Below are 27,012 nucleotides of genomic sequence, written 5' to 3'. Positions count from 1 at the left end.
CCCGCATCGGGCTCCCTGCTCGGCAGGGAGTCTGCTTCTCCCTCTGACCCTCCCCCCTCTCATGTGCTCTCTCTCTCATTCTCCCTCTCTCAAATAAATAAAAATCTTTAAAAAAACAACAACAACAAAACAAACAAAACAAACAAACAAAAAAACCCCTTCAGGCTGCAGGAAAAACATGTGACCAAGGGTGTTATGATTATCCATTAGATATTTTCATCAGTACCTGTGCCAATTTAGGTGACAATACAGCAAGATCCAAGGATTAGTGACAGACAATGTACATTATAAGGAATGATAGATAGTGCCAATCCTTACAAAAGTCATTGTCGAAGAAACTGTTAAGTGTTCAAAAAGGTATCTAAATACTTCACATTAGGTACAGAAGCGGCCATCCAGATTACATCCCATATTTGTTGCATATTTTTCCAAAAAGTGCCAATCAAAGCCTATTTTGCATTTTGGCTTTGTCTTATACAGTATCAGCTGTTAAAAAGCAATTTACATGTGCTTTTAACCACAGTCGTTTGGCCAGAGGATGAATAGTGCTGTGTCAAAGCCGGTAGCCAGCCTTTTGTATTAAGGGCCCATACAGAATTTGGTATGCATCTAACGTTCAGTGCTCCAATTTAACTGGAAAAGCTGTGAAATGCAGTTGTTCTGCCAAACCACACTCCACTCCTTCTCAAAAGGAAAATATTTTAGTTTTGTCCATTACCATTGAATAACTCTAGGGCTGATTTGTAGATTTTATCCAATGTCAAAGTCAATCTTGCTTTTTCCAAGCCACTTCAGATAACTACGGAGAGATCACCCTGTAAAGTGTATTATGTTTTACTCCTAAGCAAGGGTGAGGAATCTGAGTATCATGTGCAAGGCTCAAGATGACGCTTAGGACAGAACATGCAGAATAAAAATAGTTTCCTTCCATATCCAGGTAATATAAAGCTGACAATTGTAGTCCTGTCTTTATGGGATGAAAAGAGTCCCTTTACAATAAGTTTCCTGAAAGGGAGAACAAATAGATAATAACTCTTCTGGTAACATATTATGGTACACTGGCCAGTGTGTTTTGGCGTTTAAACATAATCCTGTGAATCAGATTAATTCACTTGCTGAGTGTTCATTTGTGGCATCCCTCTGTTGGGTCTTGGGGGCCCTCCACGACCTCCTGGGGCTCCCCGTGGTCCACTCTGTCCAGAGCCTCGCTTGAAATTCTGCTGATATCCATCCCGCTGATAGCCAGAGTAGTCCCGGGGAGCACTGAACTGAGACTGTGTATAACCACTGTTTGGAGTGTTAGAGAATGAAGGGCGGTAACCATCATATCCTCCTCTGAATCCATTGGCAGGGCCCCTGTATCCATTCATCAAGCCTCTAGCACCACGGGAACCACCACGAGACACACCACGACCGTTATAATAGGGCTGACTGCTATGTGGAAATCCAGTGTTCTGCTGGGGAGGCTGCTGGTGGTTACCAGTCACTTGATGGGGCTGGTCCTGGGAACCATGGTAGGTGCCAACCACTGTTTGAAGCTGTTCTTGCTGAAGGTCTGTTTGTTCTGCTTGGTGAGGCTGACTAGAAAAGCTCTGGTTATAACTGGCCTGGTACTGATTTTGCTGTTTCAAAGTTTCTGGTTCATTAACAGGAGGAACTGGGGCATTCATACTGAACACCGTTTGCATGGATTGGAATGGAGCTGCATTTACATTGATTTCACTACTATGTAATGGTTTGCTTGTCCCAGCCTGGAACACCTGAGGCTGAGAAGCAGCCGGAAGGGATGATGATGCTGTAGTCTGGTCTGTATTTAAAGAGATTGTTGCCTGAATCTGGTCAATTGGTTCCTTTTGTGGTCGCTGCTCTGTAGCATGAGAAGGCTGGTACAAGGGTTGAGATGCTGTATACCCCTCACTTGTGGATGAAACCAAAGGAACCTGTGTAGCTTCTGGTTGTACAGGAACTTGATTAGGTTGAGCAAGTTTAGATTCAGAATGAACCGGAGGGCAAACCAGCTGAGGCATGTCCATGTTTTGTGTCGGATTCATAGGCTGTGCAGATACAGTGGCAGGATCAAGTGTCTGGTTTTCAAAATCCAGCATTGAATCCTGTATGAAATTATAGGGTCCCTGCATTTGCGCCATAAGGTCCTGGACTCGCTGTCTTCTCACAGGGGGATCTGCCTGAGCCACTGGAGTCAAAGAGTGGGGCTCTGGTACTGAAGGAGATGCAGCCTGAGGTTGCTGCTGGAGTGAATTTGCCACCTCAACTGTTTCAACTGTCCACTCATCTACCTGCTCCTTTTCACCACTGCTGAACTGTGTTTCTGCCATAAATTGTCTATTTACATACTCTGTTGATTCAACTTCACTTTGTTCGGTGTATTCTTCTGCTGGCTCAGGTTCAGCTTCAGCTACCTGGTCTTCAACTGTAGGTGCTGAGGCTGCCTCTTCTTCCTCACATAGCCCATTCTGGTGGTTGTGAGTGCTGTCAAAGTAGTTTGACTGGAAAACACGCTCAACAATTTCCTTTAGAGCTTTATAGGTTGTTCCACATACAGCTTTTTCCTTTCCTTCCAGTAAGTCCCATAGGTGAATGGAAGCATGTTCATACTGCTCATTCAACCTCAAGCTCATGTCCCGTTCAGGGTCTGCTAATTCGTAGAATTCATCCAACAATGACAATTCCTCTTCAGACAATATTGGCACTCCATTCAAACCTTGCTTCAGATCAGTTCTCACCTCATCATCTCCCAGTTTGTCCAAAACATACTGGAGCTCAAGTACAGTTTTTAAACGTCTTTGTTCTGCTTCTTCTCTCATAAGCTGCTCCCGACGCGCTGTCTTCTTTATTGTTTTCTGAATATCTTGACTTAATGCCATGAAACTCCTCTGTAATTCTTTTGCAAACTCCAAATTATTTGTGACTTCCTGGTACTTAAGATACGGCATCCAGCTGATCTTGATTAAGCCTTTCCCCTTTGTTCATTCGTTCCTGGTAATCATCAAGCTTGCCCTTTTTCTTCTCCAGGTTCCGAAGTTTCTGGTCGATCACCCCGAGGATCTGCTTCATGGCCTCGGTCTGGACAGCGCCGGTGCCGGTTGCGGGGTGCTGGGAAGCCGGCGCAGCTGCCCGGCCCCCGCCGCCGCCTCACTCCCGGAGGAGCCCGACGGGGGTGGCGGTCCGGACGACTTGCTGCCGCTTCCGCTGTGGCTGGTGGCCGAGGGCATCTTTAGACCGGGAGAAGAAAGAAAAAGCGGGAGGAAGGAGGACAAGAGCGGCGAGTCAGGCGGCGGAAGGGGAGAGTCGCGGGACAAAACGCGCAGCGAGCGGGAGCCTGCGCGAGCGGGTGGCATGAGCCAAAATTTTATATTCAGCCAAAATCCCTGCTGAATGCAGAGCCCAGCACAAGGTTGGATCTCACAACTGATGAGATCATGACCTGAGCTGAAACCAAGAGTCGGACGCTTAACCCACTGAGCCACCCAGGCACCCCCAAAAAGCATTTTCAAAAAGAAGTCTTTTTTTTTTTTTAAAGATTTTATTTATTTATTTGACAGAGAGAGACACAGAGAGAGAGGGAACACAAGCAGAGGGAGTGGGAGAGGGAGAAGCAGACTCCCTGCTGAGCAGGGAGCCCGATGTGGGGCTCGATCCCAGGACCCTGGGATCATGACCTGAGCCGAAGGCAGACGCTTAACGACTGAGCCACCCAGGTGCCCCAAAAAGAAGAGTCTTTTAAAGCTAAAGTCTTTATGAGGCTAGAGTTGTTATTAACATCTATGCACCCAATAACAGCTTTCATAAAACAAAAATTAGAAGAAATGTAAGGAGAAGGAAAAAAGCACATTAAGAGTAGATGACTTACACATCTTGCTCAATTCCAAACAGATCATTTAGGGGAAAATCAATAAGAACGCAGAAGACTGGGGCACCTGGGTGGTTCAGTCGGTTAAGTGTCTGCCTTCGGCTCAGGTCATGATCCCAGGGTCCTGGGATCGAGTACCACATTGGGCTCCTTGCTCTGTGGGAAACCTGCTTCTCCCTCTCCCCCTGTTTGTGTTCCCTCTCTTGCTGTGTCTCTCTCTGTCAAATAAATAAATAAAATCTCAAAAAACCCAAAACAAAACACAGAAGACTTATGCAACATAACAATCAAGTAGATCTTATAAAAGTCTAACTCTTCACCCCAAGAATGGAGGATATATTTTTTCCAGTGTACATGGAATATTCATGAAGATTGATCACAGCTTAGGCCACAAAGAAAACTTCCACAAATTTGTAAAGAATTTGATCCTAATCAAAATGCTGTAAATTAATTACAAAGTCAGACCACCTACTTGGAAATTTAAAAACTCACTATTCAACAAACTCTTGGGTCAAAGAAGAAATACTAAGTGGAATTGTAGAATCTCTTGAAGCTAATGATAATCAGTAAACAGAAGAAATAGCATATCTATATATAATTAAATCAATAAAAATGAAACATAAAGTTATTGAATTAGATAACCAACTTGAAAAAAAGAACAAAAAATAAACCAGAAAAGCAGAAAGAAGAAATTAATAAGGATGAAGGCAAAAATTAATAGGAGAAACTGGTTCTTTTCTTTTTTAGAGAGAGCACATGAGTGGGGTGAGGGGGGCAGAGGGAGAGAGAGAGAGAATCACAAGCAGCCTCTACATGCAGTGCAGAGCCCGACACAGGGCTCTATCTCATGACCCTGAGATCATGACCTGAGCCGAAATTGAGAGTCAGATGCTTAACCGATTGAGCCACCCAGGCACCCCGGAAAAACTGGTTCTTTAAAAAAAAAAATCAATTAGACAGATAAACGGCTAACCTAATTAGTAAACATTAGAAATGTCAAAGGGAAAAGCCATCAAAACAAAGGAAATTAAAAAAAAAAAACCATAAGAAGCTACTTTGCACAACTGCATATGGAAATACATTTGAAAATCTTGATAAAATGAATGTATTTAGAAAAATATGGTTTAGGGGCACCTTTGTGGCTTAGTTGGTTAAGTGTGTGCCTTCAGCTCGGTTCATGATCCTGGAGTCCCAGGATTGAGCCCCACATTGGCCTCCCTGCTCAGCGGGGAGTCTGCTTCTCCCTCTGCCTCTCACCCCGCTTGTGCTCACTCACTCTCAAATAAATAAATAAAATCTTTAAAAAAATATATGGTTTAGGAAACAAACACAGTTGTAGAAAAATACAGTTTACCAAACTGACCCCAATGGAGAGGTATAAAAAGCCTACCCTACAATCTTCTAGATCTTCAGTTACATAGAGAAACTGATCAAAATAAATTGAACGATGTCCCTGGACACCCTGAGAAAACCCTTTCCCTAAAACATTATCACAGCAAATTAAAAAAGAAAAGCTGATGATATTGCATTTATAATCCAAGAAACAATTTTGTTTTGATGGGTGAACTCCGCCTGGAATGAGCATGAGCCAGCTACAAGAATTAACCCACGCTCTGATAAGCACTAAAGTCTGCAATGTCCTTAGAATGGGAAAGACAGCCCAGTTGTTGGAAAACTGGCCCCCTGCTTCCTTAAACCCTTCTTGTAAACTCCTAGCACCTGCCCAAATGCTATACGAAGCTTCTCCCAACTCCCTCCCACGGAGGCGCCCCATGCCACGGCAGCGTGCATCCTGTTTGCCGCAGCGAGCTCAGTAAACCCGACTTTCTTTCGGACTACAGAAGGGTGTCTGGGCGTCTTTCACTGGTGGGCCCTGACGATGTCATTATACTAATCCCTTAAACTGTGGGACTCATGTAGTCAAATCTCGGAGTAATGTCCCATTCCAGGAATTCGACTCTAATGACAAAAAGGTAATTTTAAAAAAGAAATCCAATCTGTGTGAAAGAGCTCTAAATAAACCCCAGCCCCAGAAGCCTTTCTTCTCCCACTGGCTTTGTTTACACGTCTGTCCATTATTTTGGAACATCTCCTTGTTACCCCAGTCTCAACACTGTTTGGCTCCCCCTCTGGTCTCCTCTCTCTTTCCATTCCTTTATGATGTAGGTCCATTTAGTCCTGTCAGCCAGAAAGACTCTTCCCCAGGAGGAGGAGGAGAAATGAGGTTTGGGTTTTAGGGTCCTTTGGGTGGGCCAGGGGAGAGGGAAAGTGACAAAATTGTCATACCAGTAGCTTTTTGTCCTCTGACTATTATAGTGTTTGACAGTTTATGAACCGGTTCCTTTTCATGGGCTAATCCTGACAGCGCCTCAACTGTGCTTAAGAAAGCATGGGGACAGGACCTGTCAGCAGAAAGAGCAGCACTGGGGTCATGAGGAGTGGCCCATCATATACTTTCAAGTTGGGAGGGGGTTAGCGATAGCGTAAGTCTCTAAGGAATTTGGAAGCAAGGTTTCCAGGACCTCAAAGGGGCTAGCTATTGTTGAGAAAAGGTCATTTACTACTGTCTAGTAAAACCTTAGTCATGAGACCCTTCAGATGGATATTAGTGGGCCATATGCTTGGGTGATGATTGCCAACATATATCTCGGGGGTGGGGTAGAGATAAAGGAAATTTCCAAAGGAATTTTTATATGTTAAAGAAGACTTACAGGATCCTGGGGGTTGGGTTAAGACTGCCTTTTGCCCTTAGCAAAGTACTAACATCGAGGCAGCTGAGTCCCTAGAGGAAGGTCACTCTGCCTGTTTCGAGGACTTGTCAGTGGGCTGTAGGTAGTAAGGAAATTTAACTTTTCTTTTAACTTTGTTTCTCACATCAATGGGACCAAGAGTCTGCATTTCTGACAAGTTCTCTGTTAGAGCCCATGCTGCAGGTCCACAGACCACACTTTGAGGAGTAAGGCTTTCTATGCACCATCTTGGTTCAGCCTCAAAATAAGCTTTCATGATAGTGCTTCTCAATCCTGACCGCACCTGGGGGGATTTTAAGTCTTCTAAATCCTCAGATGCAGCTGTACTAATCATGTCACTATCCCTGGGAGTGAGGCCCGAGTGGCTCAAATACAAGCTAAAGTTGAGAACCACTGCTATATGGACTAAATAATAGTACTCTCATTTTACAGCTGAAGAAACTAAAGCTTAGAGACATTACTTTATCTAAATTCCTATTCATAGACAATGATGGAGGTAGGACTTGAACCCAGATCTGTCTGGCTTCAGAGTCTACTCCCATTCCCACTCCTCCATATGGGCTCCCGCAAGGACAACACTAACTTGCGATCTATTATTGTTTACTGAGGAAAGAAGACCCACACACATTAAACCGTTAGAAAACAACCCTGGCCCGCAGATGCCCCAGCGCTAAGACTCTCAGGATGATTTATGGCCCTTTAGCACCAGGACGGTAGAAAGCTCTCCCTGGGGCTGAAGGTAACTGCTGCCCCCTCCCACCCAGCACATGCTCCGGAACTGACTATTCACCATTGGTTCTCTGGCTTTCCAATAAATGCTGACGGGTCAGAGTATTTTCTCTCCCATTGAGATTTTAAGTGTAGGAGAAAGCCAGGTGCATTAAATCAGTGTAATTAGCCCTGAAGTGCTTGTGATTGAGAAAGTGGATTCCCAGAGAGAGAGAGACTCTCCAAGGCTTTATCAAAGTGGAATTGTGAAGCCTTGGGCTGGACGGAAGCCAAATGTCTGCCCCCTTCTGATGGGAAGTAAAGGATTCCCTGAGGGACGGATGTGCTGGCAATGGCTGGGCTTATTCTCCCATCTGGGGATTCATTACTGAGGGCTTTGCTTCAAAGGCAGATAACAAGCTAATCAAAAGGGGAAGGGAAGCCCTGCAAATCATGCTGCCTAATGAGTAATGCCACGAGAGCAGGTGAGATGGCAGAACAGGTGGAGCGATGGGGTGGGGGTGGGGTTGTCTTCTTGGTCATGGTGCTGGCTGACCTCTGACTCTGAACCAAAGAATCAGTAGAGAAAACAATCCCAGGATAAGAGTATTTTTGAAGTCAGTAATGGCACAACCCTCTGATGCCAGCCACCTCCCTCAATCTTCTTTGTCCCATCACCATCTCATCACTCCAGAGACTGAGACCAATGAGCCCCTATTCACCAAGAATGCCACCTAGGACCAAGGTCAAATGAAGAGGTCATATGAGAGGCTTCCTCTGGCACACGTGCCTCAGAGAGAACACAGAAATGCACTGTTTGCCCTCAAGAATTCAACTTTTGCTTTATGCTTGAAAATAGGTATTGGGGGTATCAGCAAACTGAATGTTGTTGTTTGTTTGAGCTGATAAGCTCCGTAGGTCGGGAAAGACATGGCAAATGCAACAAAGGTAATTACATTTGTCTGGTTTTCTTTCTCCGCATATGACATCCTTGCTGTTTTCTGTTGTCCAAGTGTCTAAGTACTGGCTTAAACATTTACTGATGATCAGTACATCTACAGAGATGGAGGCCTGAAGTCTTGCCCCAAATATCACCTTTCTATGTCTTCTCTAGTTGTGGCTCTCCTGTGAGTCATAGAGCTTGGAACAATCTGAATATTGATATGCCACCAAAATTGATTATCCACATGGCCTCTGTTTTCCCAGGTGTCTTTCTTTTGCCTGTTCCTTTGTCTTCTACGTTTCTCTCCCTCTTCATCCTTCCCCAAGATTCACTCTTTCCTCCCTTTCAGCATGAAGAACCATTAGGTTCCCACCTCCCCCTTAAGTCTTATCCATTCTGCGGCTGGTGGTGGCCTCTGATGTGATCTCTGCCTGTTACAAGAACTCAAAGTCCCTATGTGGGAAGAAGAGGTGGTGAAGTGTGAGGCCCCTCCACTCCAGGTAGAATCCTTTTCCTCTTTCCTGAGAGCCTAAAACTCAGAGATAGCTCACAGTGTTACAGGTAGTTTTTTGTTGGAAACCCTCAGCAGATCTACATAGTAGATTTATCTACCCACCTCCCCAGTACATTACAAAGCCCTCCCTCAATAGCTTGATAAGGAAAAGCTCTATGCCAAGCCACTCATTTCTAATACATAGTTTCCCTTGAGAGGTGGGGAATAAGATGGACAAGAGGGTGGACAATGCATAGAACACCTTTTATGTTACACAGACACTGCATTGCTCTCTCATCTCTAAACCAGTTGTTCTCTGCCTGGCTCCACCGCTGGAATAACTTGGGGGGCTTATAGTACTCCCGACACCCAGGCTGTGCCCCCGATCTTTTGCATCTGAATGTTGGTGATGGGGCCCAGGCATCAGTAGTATTTTGATGATAGTAGTTTTCAAATTTGGCTGCACACTTAGAATCTCTTGGGGGGCTTTAAAAAATACTGATACCTGGAACTACCCCCCAGAAATTCTGACTAACGGATATGGGATGCAGCCTGGGCACTGGGGGTTTAAAAGTCTCCCCCAAGTGAATCTAATGCACAGCCAGGGTTAAAAACGGTTGCTCTAACCATTTTTTTCTTTCAAATTGTCTAGCCCAGGGGTCAGCTGAGAGAACACTTTTTGCTAGTAAAACAAACAAAAATACCAGTGATTTATGGGTTGATCTTTCCACAGTGATTTACTGCACGGAATCTACAAACAATATGGAATTGTTTGGGAAGAAAGCCTGCAGTTGTTGATTTTATTCTACCAGCACCCCACCTGCTTGAGCTGCAGTCTCCTGGTCTGGGCCATAATAAAATTGTGAACAACAAATAAGAACAGGTTGGGTAACTGAGCCACTCCGACTGAACTCCCACTTTTAACTGAGTTCTAATAACTAGTTGCTGGAGAAACTCAGATAGTGCAACCTTCCCCAAAAGAACACTGTGACTCTTAAAAATACTTATGAAAAGAATCTGTCTTGTATATGGGATCACGTTAGTTGATGATGGGACAGTAGCCTAAAGACAAGGAATTAGAAGTACTGTAAGCTCAATGCATTGACTTGCTTTACTGTCTCTGCATCTGGGGAAAGATAAAGATTTGTTAAAAATCATAGGGGGAATTAAAAAAAGTTATTTCAGAATGTTTAAGTATGTAATTATTGGAAATAGAAGGTGAAACGAGAGATCCCTGGTTTCTGCATAACAATTTGTTAGGATCATATCCATGGCAGGAGAAAATACTTTCTTTTTTTTTTTTTTAAATGATTTTATTTATTTATTTATTTGACAGAGAGAGACACAGTGAGAGAGGGAACACAATCAGGGGCAGTGGGAGAAGGAGAAGCATGCTTCCTGCTGAGCAGGGAGCCCGATGCGGGGCTCAATCCCAGGACCCTGGGATCATGACCTGAGCCGAAGGCAGACGCTTAACAACTGAGCCACTCAGGCGCTCCAGGAGAAAATATTTTCAAGGAAAACATTAGACCTAGGAAGGTTACAGGTTCAGTCTGATGAGACACTTAGGCACTTCCAGCATTTCAAGGATGTAGGAGAATATACTAAGAAATGTGGAAAATTTGGATGTGGATGTAGAAAAATATACTAAGAAATGGGAGTGTTTCTCTTAATTAGGGTGATAATGCAGAGTCAATAGAAAAGGTCCTTTGAAATTCGAAGAGATGGAATAGATCTCAGATTGCTGATTCCTAAATTCTGGAGTTTGTTCAGACAATTCTATGTGTCCTCACTGCTTTTTCATCATTACTAAAAAATATTTATGTACTAGTGAAATAAGATATTGGTTCTGGGGTAAGCAAGAAGTATAAGGCATGATGTCTGTCTTGATACTTCCTTGACTAAGAATTAGTTCATAGAAATCATGTAGTTAACAGGTCTGGCTGTGCATTGTGATTGGAAAAATTTGGTGGCAGAGCGGCCAAAACTTGCCCTGAAACGAATGGATCCCATGGCTTCCTTCCCTTCACTCTCCTTAACTATTCTTGAGTAATTGTGCTAATTAACTGGCTAAAAAAGCAAGCAGTTGCAAAAAGGACTGAGTTACAGGAGCCTGGAGAATCCCGAGGGATCCATTACATCCCCTGCATAATCGCCAGTTGATTGTAGACCTAAAAGAAGGGAATCCCATATGCCTAGCCTTCTTTAAACATGGCATCAATTCACTTTGGGGACATATCTATGTAGATGTCTACATGGTGGATCAAGCCAATTAGAGTGTGGGGTTTGAGACCCAGGGGAGTTCTCTCCAAATTGGCTTATTACAAAGAGCCAAGCAGGAAAAAAGGGGGGGCATCAGCTTATGTGATTGCCCTATATTGCAGCATTCCTACCATGTAGGACTCTTGCTTTTGCAAGTCTACCACTGTATGGATCAACAGTTAGGACAGAGATAGCTAAAGTCTAAACCAACCTCTATGAAAGCAGGTCCATGACTCTCTTGCTTTCAGATGAATCTCAGCACTTCCTAGGACAGTAGGTACTCCATATGAACTACTAGTGTTCAGTAGACACCATTTCTCACTCTCTTGGTCATCCATCACTCTCTAGGCAGGCGAGGGGTTGCTTGTGAAGTTTGGGCTCAGTCATACCCCAGTGGGGAAAAAGAGACCCAGATGATGGTGTTGACTTTGTCGCTAAATAACCTCATGACCCTACTCAAGCCATCTGAACTCTCTGTGCTTAGCATTCTCCTCTGGACACTACACGTATCTTCTCCTTTTTGTCAAGCTTACAAAGGTATTTTAGTAATCAAATGGATTAAACAAAAATGAAAGTACTCAAAGACATTCATCTTTGTGTCCATGGAGTCTTGTTCATAGCAGGTCCTCATAATTTTAAAGTGATCTCAAGACCCCTGTTTTCAGCTCTTAGGTACTAGGCTTATTGTTTCTTTTCCTGGAGTCAGATGTAGGAGAAGCCAAAGGCCATGGACATCCTCAAATTTTGATTTGTATAGTTACCACATCTACTCAATGATCTAATTACAGATGCTTGCTCACTGACACTCCCTATCTTCCCATAACATATGGGACACATGGGATATCCCTATTTTCATGCCTTTGCCCAGGCCCTTCCCCTCACCTGCAGTGCCCTTCCCTCTCTTCCCAGCATAACTGAATTCCACATTTCCTACAAGCCTCTTCTTTCAAGCCATCCCCAGTAGTAGTCTCTCCCTCCTTAGAATGCCACTGTTGCTTCATATAATTATCATTTCAATGTGTAAATGTTTTGTCCATCCAATTAGATTGTAGGCTCCATTAATACATCCTACCTTTCTTTGGAGCCAGTAAGAAACACATACTCATATATGTAAGAAAATTTAAAACTCCCAGTTTTCAATGGAACTTAGTTTGCATATCTGGATAATCACAGAACATCCAAGAAAATTTTGCATAGACAGTTTTGCAGATAAAAAGAAGTGATGAAATGTATGTGTAATCTCCAAGTGAATCCCAAGGTAGGGGAGCCAGTTAGCTTGTGCCAATATAAAGAAGTCAAGTAGGTGTGGTTGAACAATCATGCTTCTTATTGCCCAAGGATATGGATATGGTCCTCCAAACCGTTGTCTAGCACCTTGATGGTCACAGGGTGACTCAGTGAGAACCTGACTGGGAGCTGTCCTCAGTTGTGGTGCTGAAAAATTAACTTTGAACTTGTGCTAACCAGAGATTTTGGAAATGCAGCAGAGTCTAAACAATGACCAAGAACAGTTTTGGGGAAGATCCTTTTTGGGGTGTCCTTCAGCCCCTTCAAATTTTACAGTGCAAGACAAAATTAATTTCCTTTTTAGTCACCTGTTTTCTCTCTTATATTCCTTAAGTCCTGGCATCTCTGCTTCTTAAATAACTTTTAAAAACCATCACCTTTCCATTCCCATTGTCACTGAAATAATTTCCTAACTGATTTCTCTCAAACATCTTGCTCCTCAGTGGCTGTGATTAACAATTTCCATCCCAATGCCTATAGAGATTAATTCAAGGTCTTAGGAGTGGGAGAAACTGCAGCAAGTCACTCCAGAAGCTATGGCAGTTAAACTATAAATATCAACTCATAATAGTTGAGAATGATATATGAAAATCTCCTTAGAGATAAAAATAGTTCCAGGACCAGAAACAGCAAGAGTAAACAGCTTGTCTATGTGATCCAGACCAATCCCAGGCAAAGTGAAGGTGATGTCCATGTTTAAAGATCTATGAAGAAAATATGTCATTTATAAGGGATAGGGGTACCATCTGCAGATGATAGGAAGGTGAGTTTGCAACAAAGAAGAAATGGCAATGTTGGTTTAAACATTGCTCAGGCAGCTTGTCTACTCCTTGTCACAGATACATCTTTGTTTGTGAATGGGATATGCAGGTTATTCTCAGTTGGCCCCTCTACCCTACTCTGGCTTTGGGAGGCTGGCCTGAATGGACTGCAATCCTGGGTTCCTTTGTTTGCTCTCTGGATTTATACTGGGTTTAGTTCATGGAGAGCATAGGAGATTGAGAGAGAAAGGAGAGTGAGGTTAGATTACTGATTTCTCCAGCTCCATTCCATGCTGGTCATCCTGACTTAAGGCCATATGGCTCAGCATTATGGCTTCTCCTAAAGCTCTCTCTGATTTCCAGCTGCCTCTCTTCTGTCACTCTTTCTAGCCCACAGGAAATAATGGTGGTATTGCACTGTCCCCCAAATTATCCAATTCAAGCGTGTCATCTGTTTCCTGCTGGATCCTTGATCAGGGCCTGATATCATTAAGCATTCATATCCTAACTCCCTTGCCCCAATCTCATCCTCACCAAGCATTATTCTGTTTATAAATTTGCTTCACATATAAATCCATCTACACGGAGAGAATGTACGGGTCATGTTGATGCAAGCATTCTCTTCTGCCTGGCATTTATACTTCTCATTGTTAATTAAGAAATTGGCATTCTGGTTTCATACTTTCTTATTAAATTAGATTTGTTAGTACAATTCAGCCTGCCTGGGATTAATGAATCTGAGATGCTGCCAAAAGTGAAGGTCTGGGTTGAATTCACCCAGATGATGTTACCCTTGGAGGCTCTGGTGACCATCCATTCCCACCCCTTCCCCAAGCTACGTAGGGTTCTTCACCCACGTCATGCTTTCATGCCTCTGGGCTTTTATTCAGGTTGTTCTCTCTCTGTCTTTCTATGGACCACCTCTCATCTCTTGGGTCATTCCTATGAATCCTCCAAAGCACTATTCAGGCATCACTGCCTCTGTGGAGTCTTCTTTATCTTTTCTAGAAATAATCTATTTTGCAGCTCTTTATTGGGCACCTTTGTACCTGGAACCCTGAAATGTCCTGGGAACATGGGAATGACTCAAAACAGTTCACAATTTGCAGTTTCAAAGATGAGATGTAAAGTGATGTAAAAAATCTTATCTAAACGACAAGGTAAGACACCTGACAGGTATGTGCAATGGAGACAGGAGAATGAGGGCAATGGTGGGCTGGTGTTCAGGGAGAAGGCTACCTCAAATGACAGTATTTGACTTTGTTCATGAGTGATTGTAACAGGCAAGGATAAAAAGGAATAAAGGGCTTTCTGGGATTTTTTTTTTTTGGGGGGGTGGAAATCAAAGAGTCTGTCTGGGGTTTATCAAGCTTGTAACTAGCCTCTGAGTGCACATCAGCCCTCCCACTTTAGTCCCAGCTGACTAGAGCAGAAGTGTGTACCAAATCAAAGGGCAGCCACTCTACAGGCTGGCCAGAGACATAGGAAGGTACAGACACGAGAACTGCCCTGTTATATAAATAAGCCAAAGATGGCCTCTGTGTATTGGCCCCCAGGTTGATTATGTCTTCACAGCAAGCTGAGACTTAGCTCAAAAGCCCATAGGCACCAAACTCAAAATTTTACATATTATTTTTAAACTAGCCCAGAGAAGCAGATTTTTAACCATTTAGGGCCCATCTGCTTGGCATACCCTGTGAAACTATATCCAGTATCTACTGACCATTGATAAGACAGAACCTTGTGCTCCTGCCGCTTGGAGCTCTCTGACCCAGAGACTCCCCACTGTGTTGCTGAGTGACATCACTTAGACAGGAAGACCCCTCCCCAAACCCCCTTTCCCTTGGGAGTTCCCTTGCCCTCCTCTCCTTCTGGATAGTGTTTCCTCTGCTGTAAGCCTCTGGACAGTCTCATGCTATAAGGGACTTCTCTCATTCAACCATGTCCAAGTGCAGCTCAGTAAAGCTTTTTGTGTGTTACTGGTAGTCATGCTTTTTTCCTTAATCAGTCCCCAATCCCTCAACCCCCCTACAAGCACACACTGGACACTGACTGGCTCAACCCAGCAGAGCCCTTCTTTGGGGGAGTTTTAATTTGAGGGGGAGAGATAATGAGTGTTAGGCAGCAGGGAGCAGAAACAGAAAGGCATGCAGAGAAAAGGAAGCAGTAAGCAGGAGCCATGAATCAGAAGGAAGGGGCAGAGCACTCAGTCAGTGGTAGCAAAAGACAAAGCACAGACAAATTGGTCTGGAGTGACCATATAGTGAAACACTGGGTAGGAAGCCATGGGTATATACAGGCAGCTAGGGAGGAACAAAATAGTACAAGAGAACCCAAAAGGGCATTTTAGTTCCTGAACCACATTCTGGTCTCCACAAGGTCAGTGTCCTGGTTCCAGCCCTGCCATGAGGACATGCCACGCAGTGTAAATTCTGTTCTGAAAGACAATAACACCTTTCCCAAGGCAACCCGAGTATGTCTGTATTCTTCATATCTGAAAGAATCAGCTTCCACATAGGCTTTGGGAAGAACATGGGCAAGGTCTGGAGTGGGGAACTATGCAGTGTTTTAGGGAATTCCAAGCAATTTGATATTTCTAGAGCATAAAGTACAGGTCAGAGAGTTGGTGGAAATGAGGCTGCAGAGGTAATGAGATTAGGTCATGGACTCCTTGTGTGTGCTCTGCTGAGAGTCCCCAGTGTCATCTTGCAGGGAACCAGTGGGTCAGTAGTGATGCATCAGACTCATGTTTTTGTCAGGTCACTTTGGCAAAGTGTAAGAGGAGTTTGAGATGGGCAAAGGTGGAGGCAACTAGCAATCTGGACAGGAGATGAGAGAATGCTTAGCAGAAATGAGGAAGATGGGACATATTCAATAAATATTCAAGAGATAAAAGTAGCAAGAGTTGATAACTTATTACCTGTTGGGGTGGAAAAAATAAATTCATGAGGGATCATTCCTGTTTTTCAGATTTGGGCACTGGATGAATAAGATGCCATTGACTGAGATGGAAGAGGGAATTGGGATGGAGAAGGAAGGAGGAAGAGGAAGAAGCTACGTTTGAGGAATGCAGAAGACATCAGGTGGAGAAACCCAGTGGGCAGCTGGCTCCATGCATCTGGGCTTCTGGGTGAGTCCAAAGTCACATCTCAGCAGTAGCCACCATCTTTCATTCATCCTTGTACTGTTGAGTCTGTGCCTAATATAGACCAATCCTTCAAACCTCTCCTCCATCCCAAAGCCTTCCTCTGGTATGCCAGCAAAGTTTCCTGTCATCAACACCTCAAAGCATTCCTTCTTTTTGGACTTGAATGGGTTCTCCTTTAAAGACAGTCTTTTGCTTATAGCTCTCCCAACTGAAGGCTGGTTTTTATTTATTTTCCCCTCACACAGCACAAGTTCTTCAGGACCAGGAAGTGGAGTTGGAGTTCTTCTTGATTCCCATTTCCACATACCAACCATTTCTTCTGGAAAGCTTCTGTTCCTTTGAGGATCACTCCATTTGTCTTCTCTCTCTTCTCTCTCATTATTATAAATCACCAACATCATCATCACTTTCCCTCATTTATCAAAAAAGGTGGGTTCTATTTTCATGGTCTTCTTCTCTCTTCAACATTTGCTTCATTCTATGTGAACAAAGATTTCTACTTCTACATGGATGAATCATCTGCCACCTTGGATCCTCAGTTCCTTGACTTAATCATCTCTAAAGACTCCTCCATTTTGCCTCAGACATCCAGTCAAACCCTACCTCATGACTTCTGAAATGGCAACTTCAAATATCCCATTCTCTAACTACCACCTCCTATCAAAGACTCCACTGAGACTATCTTTTAACCTTAGTGGAACCTTTGGGCTTTTGGTCTTTACCTTTTATCACTATCTAGGGCTATTTGCATGGTAATTAAGAACATAGGCTTCAGAACTAGATGCCAGGTTAATTTCTGGGAAAGGCTAAGAAGGTGAGGATACAGCAATTAAAAAAAAAAATGAATCCAGATTCCAGAGTTTATCTTGGTGGGTGGGAAAGGGGAGTGTGGACACTGCAGAGAGATGGACATCACTAATAAGTGGTTTTCACCATAGCCCATAGCAGGAAAGCAGAAGAAATGCTGGAATCCATTCCTCACATAACTCTTTCACCACTTATTGTCTGCCTGCAATGTTTTTTGGCTCGATCACTGGGCACTTAATTACACACTCTTTAATTTTTCACATCTATCTGTCTGGAGCCTAGAATGTGGTCATGGAAAGCCCCCTGGGTCTGTATTCAAAACAATGGATTTCAGATACAATTTCTCTCTGTAACGTCTTGAGCAAATCATTTAACTGCACCTGGACATGTAAATAACAGCCCTGACCTCATCAAGTTATTGTAAAGATCAATGAGATAATAGATAAAAAAAAACATATGGTAAGCTTTAAAATGTTTTAAGAACATAAGGTCTACTATCTCCCAATTATATTTAAGAATAGGAATTGTGTGTTCTTTGCGTGATTCATCAAGCATGGTGCTCAAATATTTGTTGAATGAATGAGTGACTTAATGAATGCATGAATGAGTGAGTGAATCAGTAAATGCCGAAGTGCAAGCTGAGCCTCAAGCTTTTTGGTCCCAGTCCCACAAGAAGGATTGGCTACCTTGTCAAGTCAACACTGTTAATACCATTTATTTGTTCATTCATTCATTCATTCACTTATTTGACAAACATATTGGCTGCCTACCATGTCTGGTAATATGTGTTCCTACTTGCTGTCTCAATCAAAACTGTGTGCCTGACCACCAACAGTACACAAGCATTCCCTTTTCTCTACATCCTCGCCAACACTTGTTACTTCTTTTTGAGTCTAGCCATTCTGACAGGTATGAGGGATATCTCACTGTGGTTTTGATTTGCATTTCCCTGATGATTAGTGAAGTACAGTGTAGGGAATATTGTCAGTGGTATTATAATAGTGTTGCATGGTGACAGATGGTTGCTTCACTTATGAGCATAACACAAAACAAAACTGTGCCTCTATCAAGAATTTCTTTTGAACTCTATCCTACAGATGAGGAATCTGAAGCACAGAGAAGTTAAGTAACTTGCCTAAGGTCACACGGGTAGAGAATTACAGAGCTTGAAGTACAGATAAGGCTCCTAGATAATTCTGAGCTGGTTGCCTGAGGTCCATACCAAGGAGATGACCCCCTTTTGAGGGGAAGTGTCTCAGAAGCCAACAGGCTTTTCCCGGGCCTTTACCACAGACGTGGTCATTGTTAGTGATTCTGGAGCCTGCAGAGGGGCAATGGAGCCAACCAAGCAGGTAACAGGAATTATAGGGAATTCATAGGAAAAGGAGGTCCCATCTAAGAGAGACGCAGCCAGGCAATGACCATGGAAATCCACATGGGCCGAGATGTCTCTGAGTGGGCGGGTGTCCCAGTGGTTGAAGTCAGCACAGAAACCATGGAGTGTGTCAGTGTGGGACTGGGCATTAAGAAGATGAAGGAGCTTGAGTGTTTAATGGGGCAGGACCAAAGGAGGGAGGGATTAACTAGGCTCATTCTGTGTCATGGAAAAAGTTTGGTGCAAGAAACCCAAATCCAGTCAAGCTAATTTCAGTTAAGGGATGTCACTGTAGGGGACTAGGGTATCTCACTAAGTCCAACAGCAAGAAGACAGCCATGAGGACAGAGAAGGGATATGAAACATCCCTGAAATGACCCTGGAGGAGGAAGGAGTCTCCGTAAAGAAGTCAAAGCCATTTCTTTATAAGTGACTTGAGCTTGGTGCTCTTTGCTAATACTTGTAGGAGCATGATGAAGCAAAAGCAGGATTAATTTGCTGATAGTCAAAGACTCTTTACAAAAGCTGAATTTTGTACACATTATGAAATGTTCATAAACACTTTTCACACACCTCTGGAGAGCAGATTAGAATATCAAAATGTTATAGAAAGCAGGAAAAAGTTTAACTGAAAGATGAAAAACTTTAGATGCATTAGTGTTATGGCAGCCAGCCAGATCACTCCAATTATGTCCCTAATTGGGTCCATAAATAATTTATAACCCACAATTTGTGTCTGCGGCAAAGGGTTTCTAACAGCAAATGCTTAAAGAGCTGGTAAGGCAGCTAATGATTTCCAATTTTGAATTTAATCCAAACTCCTGTAGGCTGATTTCTTGGCCCCTCTTGAAGAAATTAGGTGGGGATTACCCAAGTGTGGAGAGAACTGTCTTCAGTGTCTAGTTGGAACAGATTGTCCGAGAAGCAAGAAACTCAACTCTTTTTGCTATTAACTTTACCACTGGATTTCAATTAAGGTCAACAGCCATATCCATGAAAATCAGAAATAAAACAGAAAGCCAAGCTTCCAGAGGTCCTGTGATTAGCGCTCAGATTTCTCTCATTTCTTCATCAGAAGCAGAAGTTAATTTTTCCCTCTCCGAGAGTCTGCACTGAGTGTTTTAGGCATCTGTATTCTGCCTGTTGATTTCCACAGTTTCTCTAGGTCTTATTTTTTTAAATTTTTAGTTGAAACATAGTAATATATGTATAATGTAAAGGATGAAGTGCATGTGTCTTAAGAGCTCAATGAGCATTTTTGCTAATGGATTCACTCATGTGACCACCACTCACATTGAGATATAGAACATTTTCCAGCTCCCCCAAAATGCTCCTGTACTGCTTCCCAGGGTGCTCTGCCTCTCAGTGGAGACAGCTGGAGAGTGAAGCAAAGGCCCTGAAGCTTCCTTACTACAGGAGGGTGTCTGTCCATTGCAGACATGTGCTACATGTACTACAGGACATGTGCTGTCCATTGCAAAGAACCACTGAAAACACTTCCTCGGTGAGTTTGACGTCTCAGCAACTCTGAGCAGAGCATTTTTAAACTCAGAGGCCCCAGAGGGTGTTTGATGTTGAGATGGGTGTGGGACCAGCCACAGGGAAAGGTTTTGTTTCCTGCCAAAAGCCATTGAGGTTTGCAAAATCCCTTCTTCCATCCAAAATATTCTGTATCCAAATATTCTGTAATCCCTGGAAGATACTTGCATAACCACACAGGACAAGTAGCAGCATGATGTTCGGTTTGGCCAAGGTTACACTTGGAGGCCATCCACCACTGGTCACTGCTGAGAGATGAGACTTAGGCTCCCCAGAAGTCCCGCTTTGCCAAGACCTTGCAGGAAGATTTCATTCCCAGCAATGAGTATCCATCCAGGATTGTACCTAGTGGCAGGTGGGGGAGGCTGTTTTCTCTTTTATACATGGCTTTTGACCCCTGGGGAGGGGTGGCTAAGAGCTCATACTCACCGTACATTTATTAAGTGCCAGGCACTGTGATGAATACTTCTCATTAATCTGTAATTGCATTGACCAATATCTCCATTTAGAAATAATGAAACAGGAGAAGACACAGCTAGTAAATTATAACATCAGACTCCAGAGCCCATAATCCTGCTCCACAGCCCTGGTGCTTCCCCAAATGGCCCTGCGGCTTCCCAGAGTTCCTGGGCACCCTGGTCATGCCTAGCAGACCACCCCCCCACACACACACACACAAAGGGACTCTGGCTTTGGGCTAGGAGAGGAAGCACAATTCACCTGACTTATGAGTTCATTAAATTCTTGAGCCATGGCTGCAAGTCAACACTTTATAAATGAAACCCTTATTTCCTAGAGGCACAAAGTTATAAGCTGGAGTTCTGTTTCCAGAAATCCATTTATTTCATAAAAATATAAAAATCGATTATGAAAATAAAACAAAACACACACACACATATATAGCAAGGATTTATCAAGTAAAAAAAAGCAAACAAGAGAAAACTAATCTTAGAAAGGTTAAATTGGGTGGACTTTTCTCCAAGGGATGGATTGGCTAGGGCTTCTTAAAGCACGAGTTAAATGAGATTTAGATTGGAGATGCCCTCCATGGTTTTGAGTAAAATTTCCCTGGAGCAAAAATAGGCATTATTCTCTGTTCTGAAGGCTTTTGAATTGGCTCAAAATCAGGGGCATCTTTCTTTTTTTTTAGAATGAGAGAGACAGAGCATGAGAGGGGGGAGGGTCAGAGGGAGAAGCAGACTCCCTGCTGAGCAGGGAGAGGGGCATCTTTCTTAACACTTCTCGTGGTGTGAAGGCATCTGAATCTTTGAACAGCACTGTTGCTGTTCTGGTCATTGTTTTGCTTCGTTATAAGTTGTGAGATGGAGGCGCCTGGGTGGCTCTGTCAGTTAAACGTCTGCCTTCGGCTCAGGTCATGATCCCAGGGTCTTGGGATCGAGCCCCGCGTCGGACTCCTTACTCAGCGGGGAGTCTGCTTCTCCCTCTCCTTCTGCCCCTCCCCCTGTTTGTTCTTTCTCTCTCTCAAATAAATAAAATCTTAAAAAAAAAAAAGAAGTTGTCAGATGATAGCAACTTGAGGTTTGGTCATTACAGTGGGGGTCTTAGGATGAGGAGGAATATGGCAAGTGGGGGTGATAGTTCCTGTGGTGGAGAGTCAGGGGTTAGTCCGATACTCACAAAGCCTCCAGAACAGCCCCTCTGCCCTGAGCCCTCAAAAGCCTCTTTCTGCCTAGCTGCCAGGGCGCCCAGGATCTCGGGCAGCAGGGTTAGAGGTGGCCTAGAGACACACAGGGCTAGGGACAAAAGTCGTGAGGGAAAGAGGAAAGAGTGGTTTCCAGCCAATGGCTCGCTCATTTTTATAGTCGGCCCAAAGCCGTCAGAGCTGAAAACCCAGCATCTCAAAGGACTGACGGCAGCCTGGCCCCTTTCTTAATGTGCATGGGAACCGCTTGCTAGAGGGCAGGTTCTGATTTGGCTCGACTGAGGGGGCCTGAGACTCTGCATTTCTAACAAGCTCTCAGGCAATGCTGATGATACTGGTCTGAGACCCTTGCTCTCAGAAGCAAGAGTTCACGGATCTGATGGTCATAGAGCAGTTGCCTATGTCTTGTCTTTACTCTCTGCAAAGTGTGTCTCCACCCTAGACTATATTTCCCTTAGATCCCTATGCAGACACATTTAATCTTGGGTCATCGGTACTTTTACTCTTGGTAGTTTTCTATCTGGTCACATTAATTAGCCAATTCAATATTTGGAACCTTCTGTGAGTCTCAATAGAATACGGCTTGCCGAAGGGGCTCTACTGAAATTCTCCGGCTTCTCCTGCAATGGGACCTTCTCCAGACTCTGTTCCCCCTTCCCTTCCCCGCCCCCGGCAATCTCGCTCTGATCATTTTCATTCTTTGTTCTTTGACTATAGACTTCTTGTGACTGATAAATCCTTGCTTCAGTTCGTCTCTTCTGCCGTTGTTAATAAAAATGCGGCCCAAGCCAGCGATTTTAAGTCATTGTGAATGCACAGGAAATTTGAAATGAATGAATGAGGTACATAGTGTAGTTGAGATGCACTTCTGGGGCTGGAAAACATGCTGATGACATATGAATGAGCAAACATGATTTGGACTGGATAAAGCGTCGGCAGGTTTATCATGAGCTGGCAGCTGCCTGTGATAGGACCCCAGAATTAACAAGCCAGACCTGCCGTGCCCACTGCTTTGGGAAGTGACCTTTGTGGTGTCTCATCCAGAGATCTGAGGGGACAGCCACTGAGTGCTCCTGCCCCTCCATGTGACCACAGGCCCACCTCAGACATTTGTGGGGCTTGGAGAAAGAATACAAATAGAGATCTTTGAAGTCCCAAAGCAAGCTCACAAACTGTAAATAAAATGCTCTGTCCTCTGCCGTGACACATATTATCTCTGGGACCACCAGGTCGGTGGCCAAATTCTGATATCCCTTGGATTTCTGAGCCGGAATATAATGATGCAAGATAACCGACCCCTTACTTGTGGCTCACCCTACTCCCCCCTTCCCTTCTGCCCTCAGCTACATTCCACACCAAGAGGGACCTTGCCCCCTTGTGTCTGGGCCCTCCAGCCTATGGGCCAAGCCCCTTCCACATCCCTGCTACTCAAGCCCAGAAGACTACACATCTGCAGTGTGGTCTGCCCCAGAAAGGAGGCCCCTGGGACCCATGCAGCTCCCTGTGGGTGTATGGAAGGTGGGAAGAGAAAGAAAATGTCTACATCTTCAGAATGGACCATTATGAAGCAAAATCTCCAAGGATTCTGGCTGTGAAATTGATTCTCCTGGAACATCCCACAAGCCCTGCTCTGTGTGTTGGGGTCTGCTCTGTGACCCATGCCCAATCTGTTAGGCAAAGTCCATACATGGATTTTCAAGTTTACTCTGTTAAAATTGGCAATTAGCTCTTTAGAGAAATCTGCCTCATTTCCCTGGCACGGATAATAGTGCAGGGGGGGGGTGGGGGAAGGAACCTTCCCTGTAATTTGATTCATTTTCTGTTGGGGAGAAAAGCAACCAGAGTGCAGTCTTCTGCAGTGGCTGATGGCTTAATTGCCACATGCATCTCGGGGAGAGCACTTAGTTGGCATCCCTATGCTTGACTCCCTGGCACTGGGAGGCAGCTGACACCTGGAGGGAGCTGAAAGTGTTGGTGGCTGTCACCCAACAGTGAAGAAGGAGCTGGAAACAACCCTCCTTTGCTCCCATTTAAATCACCTCTTTATATTTAAGGACCTTGTGATTTGGTGCCATTTTGGCCCCCAGAGATCACACCTTCATTGTTCATGTACCCCCTGTACCTAGAGCAGCGCCTGGCACCGGCCAGGGGCTTAGCAATGTCTTGTAAGGACACACTGGCTCTGGGCTGGCTCTTTTTGAATGGCGTTATAACATTCAGGACACAGAAGTGGGGGCTTTCAATCCGTACTCACAGTATCCCAAGTAGGAGAACAAAGTTGGCCAATCTGCTTGCCGTGGCCAAGTAGTTGGAGAGGCTCTTCCAGATTCTAGGATCTGGCAGAGCTTGCTCAAAGTGTTGTAGAGAAGAAGCATAGGATGGGCCATCCCATCTTCCTGAATGAGGAAAGAGGAGATTTAGGCTGCTAGTGGCCGGCCAGATTGCCAGGTAGCGCAGAGGAGCCTTGAGCCAGAAATGTGCCAAGGGCATAGTGTCATTTATTACTGGTGAGGGTTTCTTTTTCTTCTTAAGTGTTTTTCTACCACCAAGCCCATCATACAAAGGTGCTAGCCTCGTACAGTTTTTTTTTTTTTAAAGATTTTATTTATTCATTTGAGACACAGAGATAAAGAGAGAGAGAGAAAGCATGAGCAGGGAGAGAGGCAGAGGGAGAGGGAGAAGTAGGCTCCTCGCTGAGCCAGGAGCCCAATGTGGGGCTCGATCCCAGGACCCTGGGACCATGACCTGAGCCGAAGGCAGACGTTTAACCATCTGAGCCACCCAGGCGCCCCCGTACAGTTTTTTAACCTACAAGTTCAGAGAGGGAGGATAGTGGACCATTGTCCCGGTCATCAAGAAATTTCAATATGTTAGTTGCTGAAATGCCCCAGACTTGTGCTTTGGAGACACTCAACATGGGAAGATTCACAAAGCAAATTTCATGGAAGCCCTTAGGAAGTCATGTTCCATAATTAGAACTGCCCCAGATCTGCCAGCAAATAATAAAATGGCCAGTCCAGAATCAGTTATCAAACATTTGCTGAGCACCTTCGCAGTGCCACCAAGTCCTGGGAATAGGGCAGTGAACTGACATCATCCCTGCCTCATGCAGTTGACAGCACTGCAGGTCCTCATTCCTGACCCTGAACATCTTCTCTGGCAGCGAAATGCTCAGATGGTGGATGGCCACTCTAAATAGTGTCCTAGACCTTCCTGAACTCTTGGCTCTGAGGTGTTGGGGTGGGTGGCTTGGATTGATCAGCCCCCAGCCTCTTTACCGCTATTTGTCAACCAGAACATGAAGTCCAATCAGCTCAGTGAGTTGGAGTTCGGTCACTTTTTCTAATGATCTTCTTTTTTAAAATGAAAGATAATTTCCCAAAGTCATTGCTGCTTGGTAAGGAAAACATGATCATTAGCTGGAGAAACATTTGAAATAAACATTAAAATCTACATTTAATATACAAAATGCTAGCTTCCTAAACAGTATGTACTCCATCATAGTGAGGCAACAAGAAAACCTTTAAAACCCCGAATACCTTGGTGTCCTACAAGAGTTAATGGTGCTTTCATGGTGACATCTTCACCTGTGTAGACAGAGGAACTCATGGAAAATATCTGGCCCAATAATGAGAACACCACAAACTGTTTTTTGGCTGTTAGAAAATAGCTCAGATTCGGGACGCCTGGATGGCTCAGTTGGTTAAGTGTCTGCCTTCTTTGGCTCAGGTCATGATCCAAGGATCCTGGGATTGAGTCCTGCATCGGGTTCCCTGCTCAGCAGGGAGCCTGCTTCTCCCTCTGCCTGCTGCTCCCCCTGCTTGTGCTCACTCTCTCTCTGACAAATAAATAAATAAAATCTTTAAAAAAAAGTAAATAGCTCAGATTCATTTCTATAAACATCCCATTCTGTCCAGGTGGACTTGTCCTAGTGTTGACCAAAATAGAACAATTTTGCAAAATTTTTGAAATCAAAGCTAAAAGCCATTTCCAAGAAACAACCATAGAATGCTTCTAAGAATATGTCGCTATCTCTATCTGCTTAGCAAACTACACCTTTCCCCAACACAACACTTCTCACCTACTTAAATTGTGATATGTGCAGTGTGCCTGGATGGCTCAGTTGTTTAAGCGTCTGACTCTTGGTTTCAGTTCAGGTCATGATCTCGTGGGTTGTGGAATCGAGCCCCGCATCAGGCTCTGAGCTCAGCACGGGGTCTACTTGAAAGATTCTCTCCCTCTGCCCCTCCCCTTGCTTGCTTTCTCTCTCTCAAATAAATAAATCTTTAAAAAAAAATTTTTTTTTTAAAGATTTTATTTATTTATTTGAGAGAGAGAATGAGATAGAGAGAGCATGAGAGGGGGGAGGGCCAGAGGGAGAAGCAGGCTCCCCGCTGAGCAGGGAGCCCGATGCGGGACTCGATCCCAGGACTCCAGGATCATGACCTGAGCCAAAGGCAGTTGCTTAACCAACTGAGCCACCCAGGCGCCCCTAAAAAAATTTTTTTAAATGTGATACATGCACTCCTATGTTTATAGCATCGTTATTTCCAATAGCCAAGATATGGAAGCAGCCCAAGTGTCCATCGACAGATGAATGGATAAAGAAGATGTGGTATGTATATACAGAGTGAAATATTACTCAGCCATAAAAAAGAATGAAATCTTGCCATTTGCAACAACATCGGTGGATGTGGAGGGTAGAATGCTAAGTGAAATAATTCAGAGAAAGACAAATACCATGTGATTTCACTTACATGTGGAATGTAAGAAACAAAACAAATGAACAAAGAAAAAAGGGACAAATCAAAAATCAGACTCTTAGCTCTAGAGAACAAACTGGTGGTTGCCAGAGAGGAGGTGGGTGGGGGGATGGGTGAATAGGGGAAGGGGATTAAGAGCACAGAGTAATGTATAGAATCGTTGAATCACTATATTGTATACCTGAAACTAATATAACATTGTATGTTAATTATACTGGAATTTAAAAAATGAATAAATAAAAATTTAAAAATAAAATAAAATGTCACAGTCATCATTACTTGGAGTTTTGGCTGACAGCTAAAGGTGATTTTTTAATTAAAGATTTAAGATTTTAAGATTTAAGCAGATGGCCAAACAAAAGAGGGGCAGGATGAGCACCTGTGTTAAAAAAATAATAATAACAGGGCACCTGGGTGGCTCAGTCGGTTAAGCGACTGCCTTCAGCTCAGGTCATGATCCTGGAGTCCCGGGATCGAGTCCCGCATCGGGCTCCCTGCTCGGCAGGGAGCCTGCTTCTCCCTCTGACCCTCCCCCCTCTCATGAGCTCTCTCTCTCTCTCATTCTGTCTCAAATAAATAAATAAAATCTTTAAAAAATAATAATAATAATAACAAAGGAAATTGAGAAATTAGCTTAATAGT

The 27,012-nt window shown here is 43.9% G+C and overlaps 1 protein-coding gene across 1 annotated transcript; it reads right to left on the bottom strand.

The window, feature by feature from the left end:
• Positions 1 to 818: 818 nt before the first annotated feature.
• Positions 819 to 3,248, bottom strand: LOC118011264 (caprin-1-like). Its single transcript, XM_035005878.1, is given in 3 exon segments — positions 819 to 2,942; positions 2,944 to 3,134; positions 3,137 to 3,248. Coding segments are annotated over 3 exon segments (2,127 nt in total). The 5' UTR covers positions 3,234 to 3,248; the 3' UTR covers positions 819 to 1,103.
• Between the last annotated feature and the right edge of the window lie 23,764 nt (positions 3,249 to 27,012).

The sequence above is a fragment of the Mirounga leonina genome, unplaced genomic scaffold, assembly GCF_011800145.1.
Source record: "Mirounga leonina isolate KUSES-001 unplaced genomic scaffold, KU_Mleo_1.0 Mir_150, whole genome shotgun sequence".
Taxonomy (NCBI): Eukaryota; Metazoa; Chordata; class Mammalia; order Carnivora; family Phocidae; genus Mirounga; species Mirounga leonina.
The sequence above is the reverse complement of the archived record's forward strand: the minus strand, read 5'-3'. Positions and strand labels throughout refer to the sequence as shown.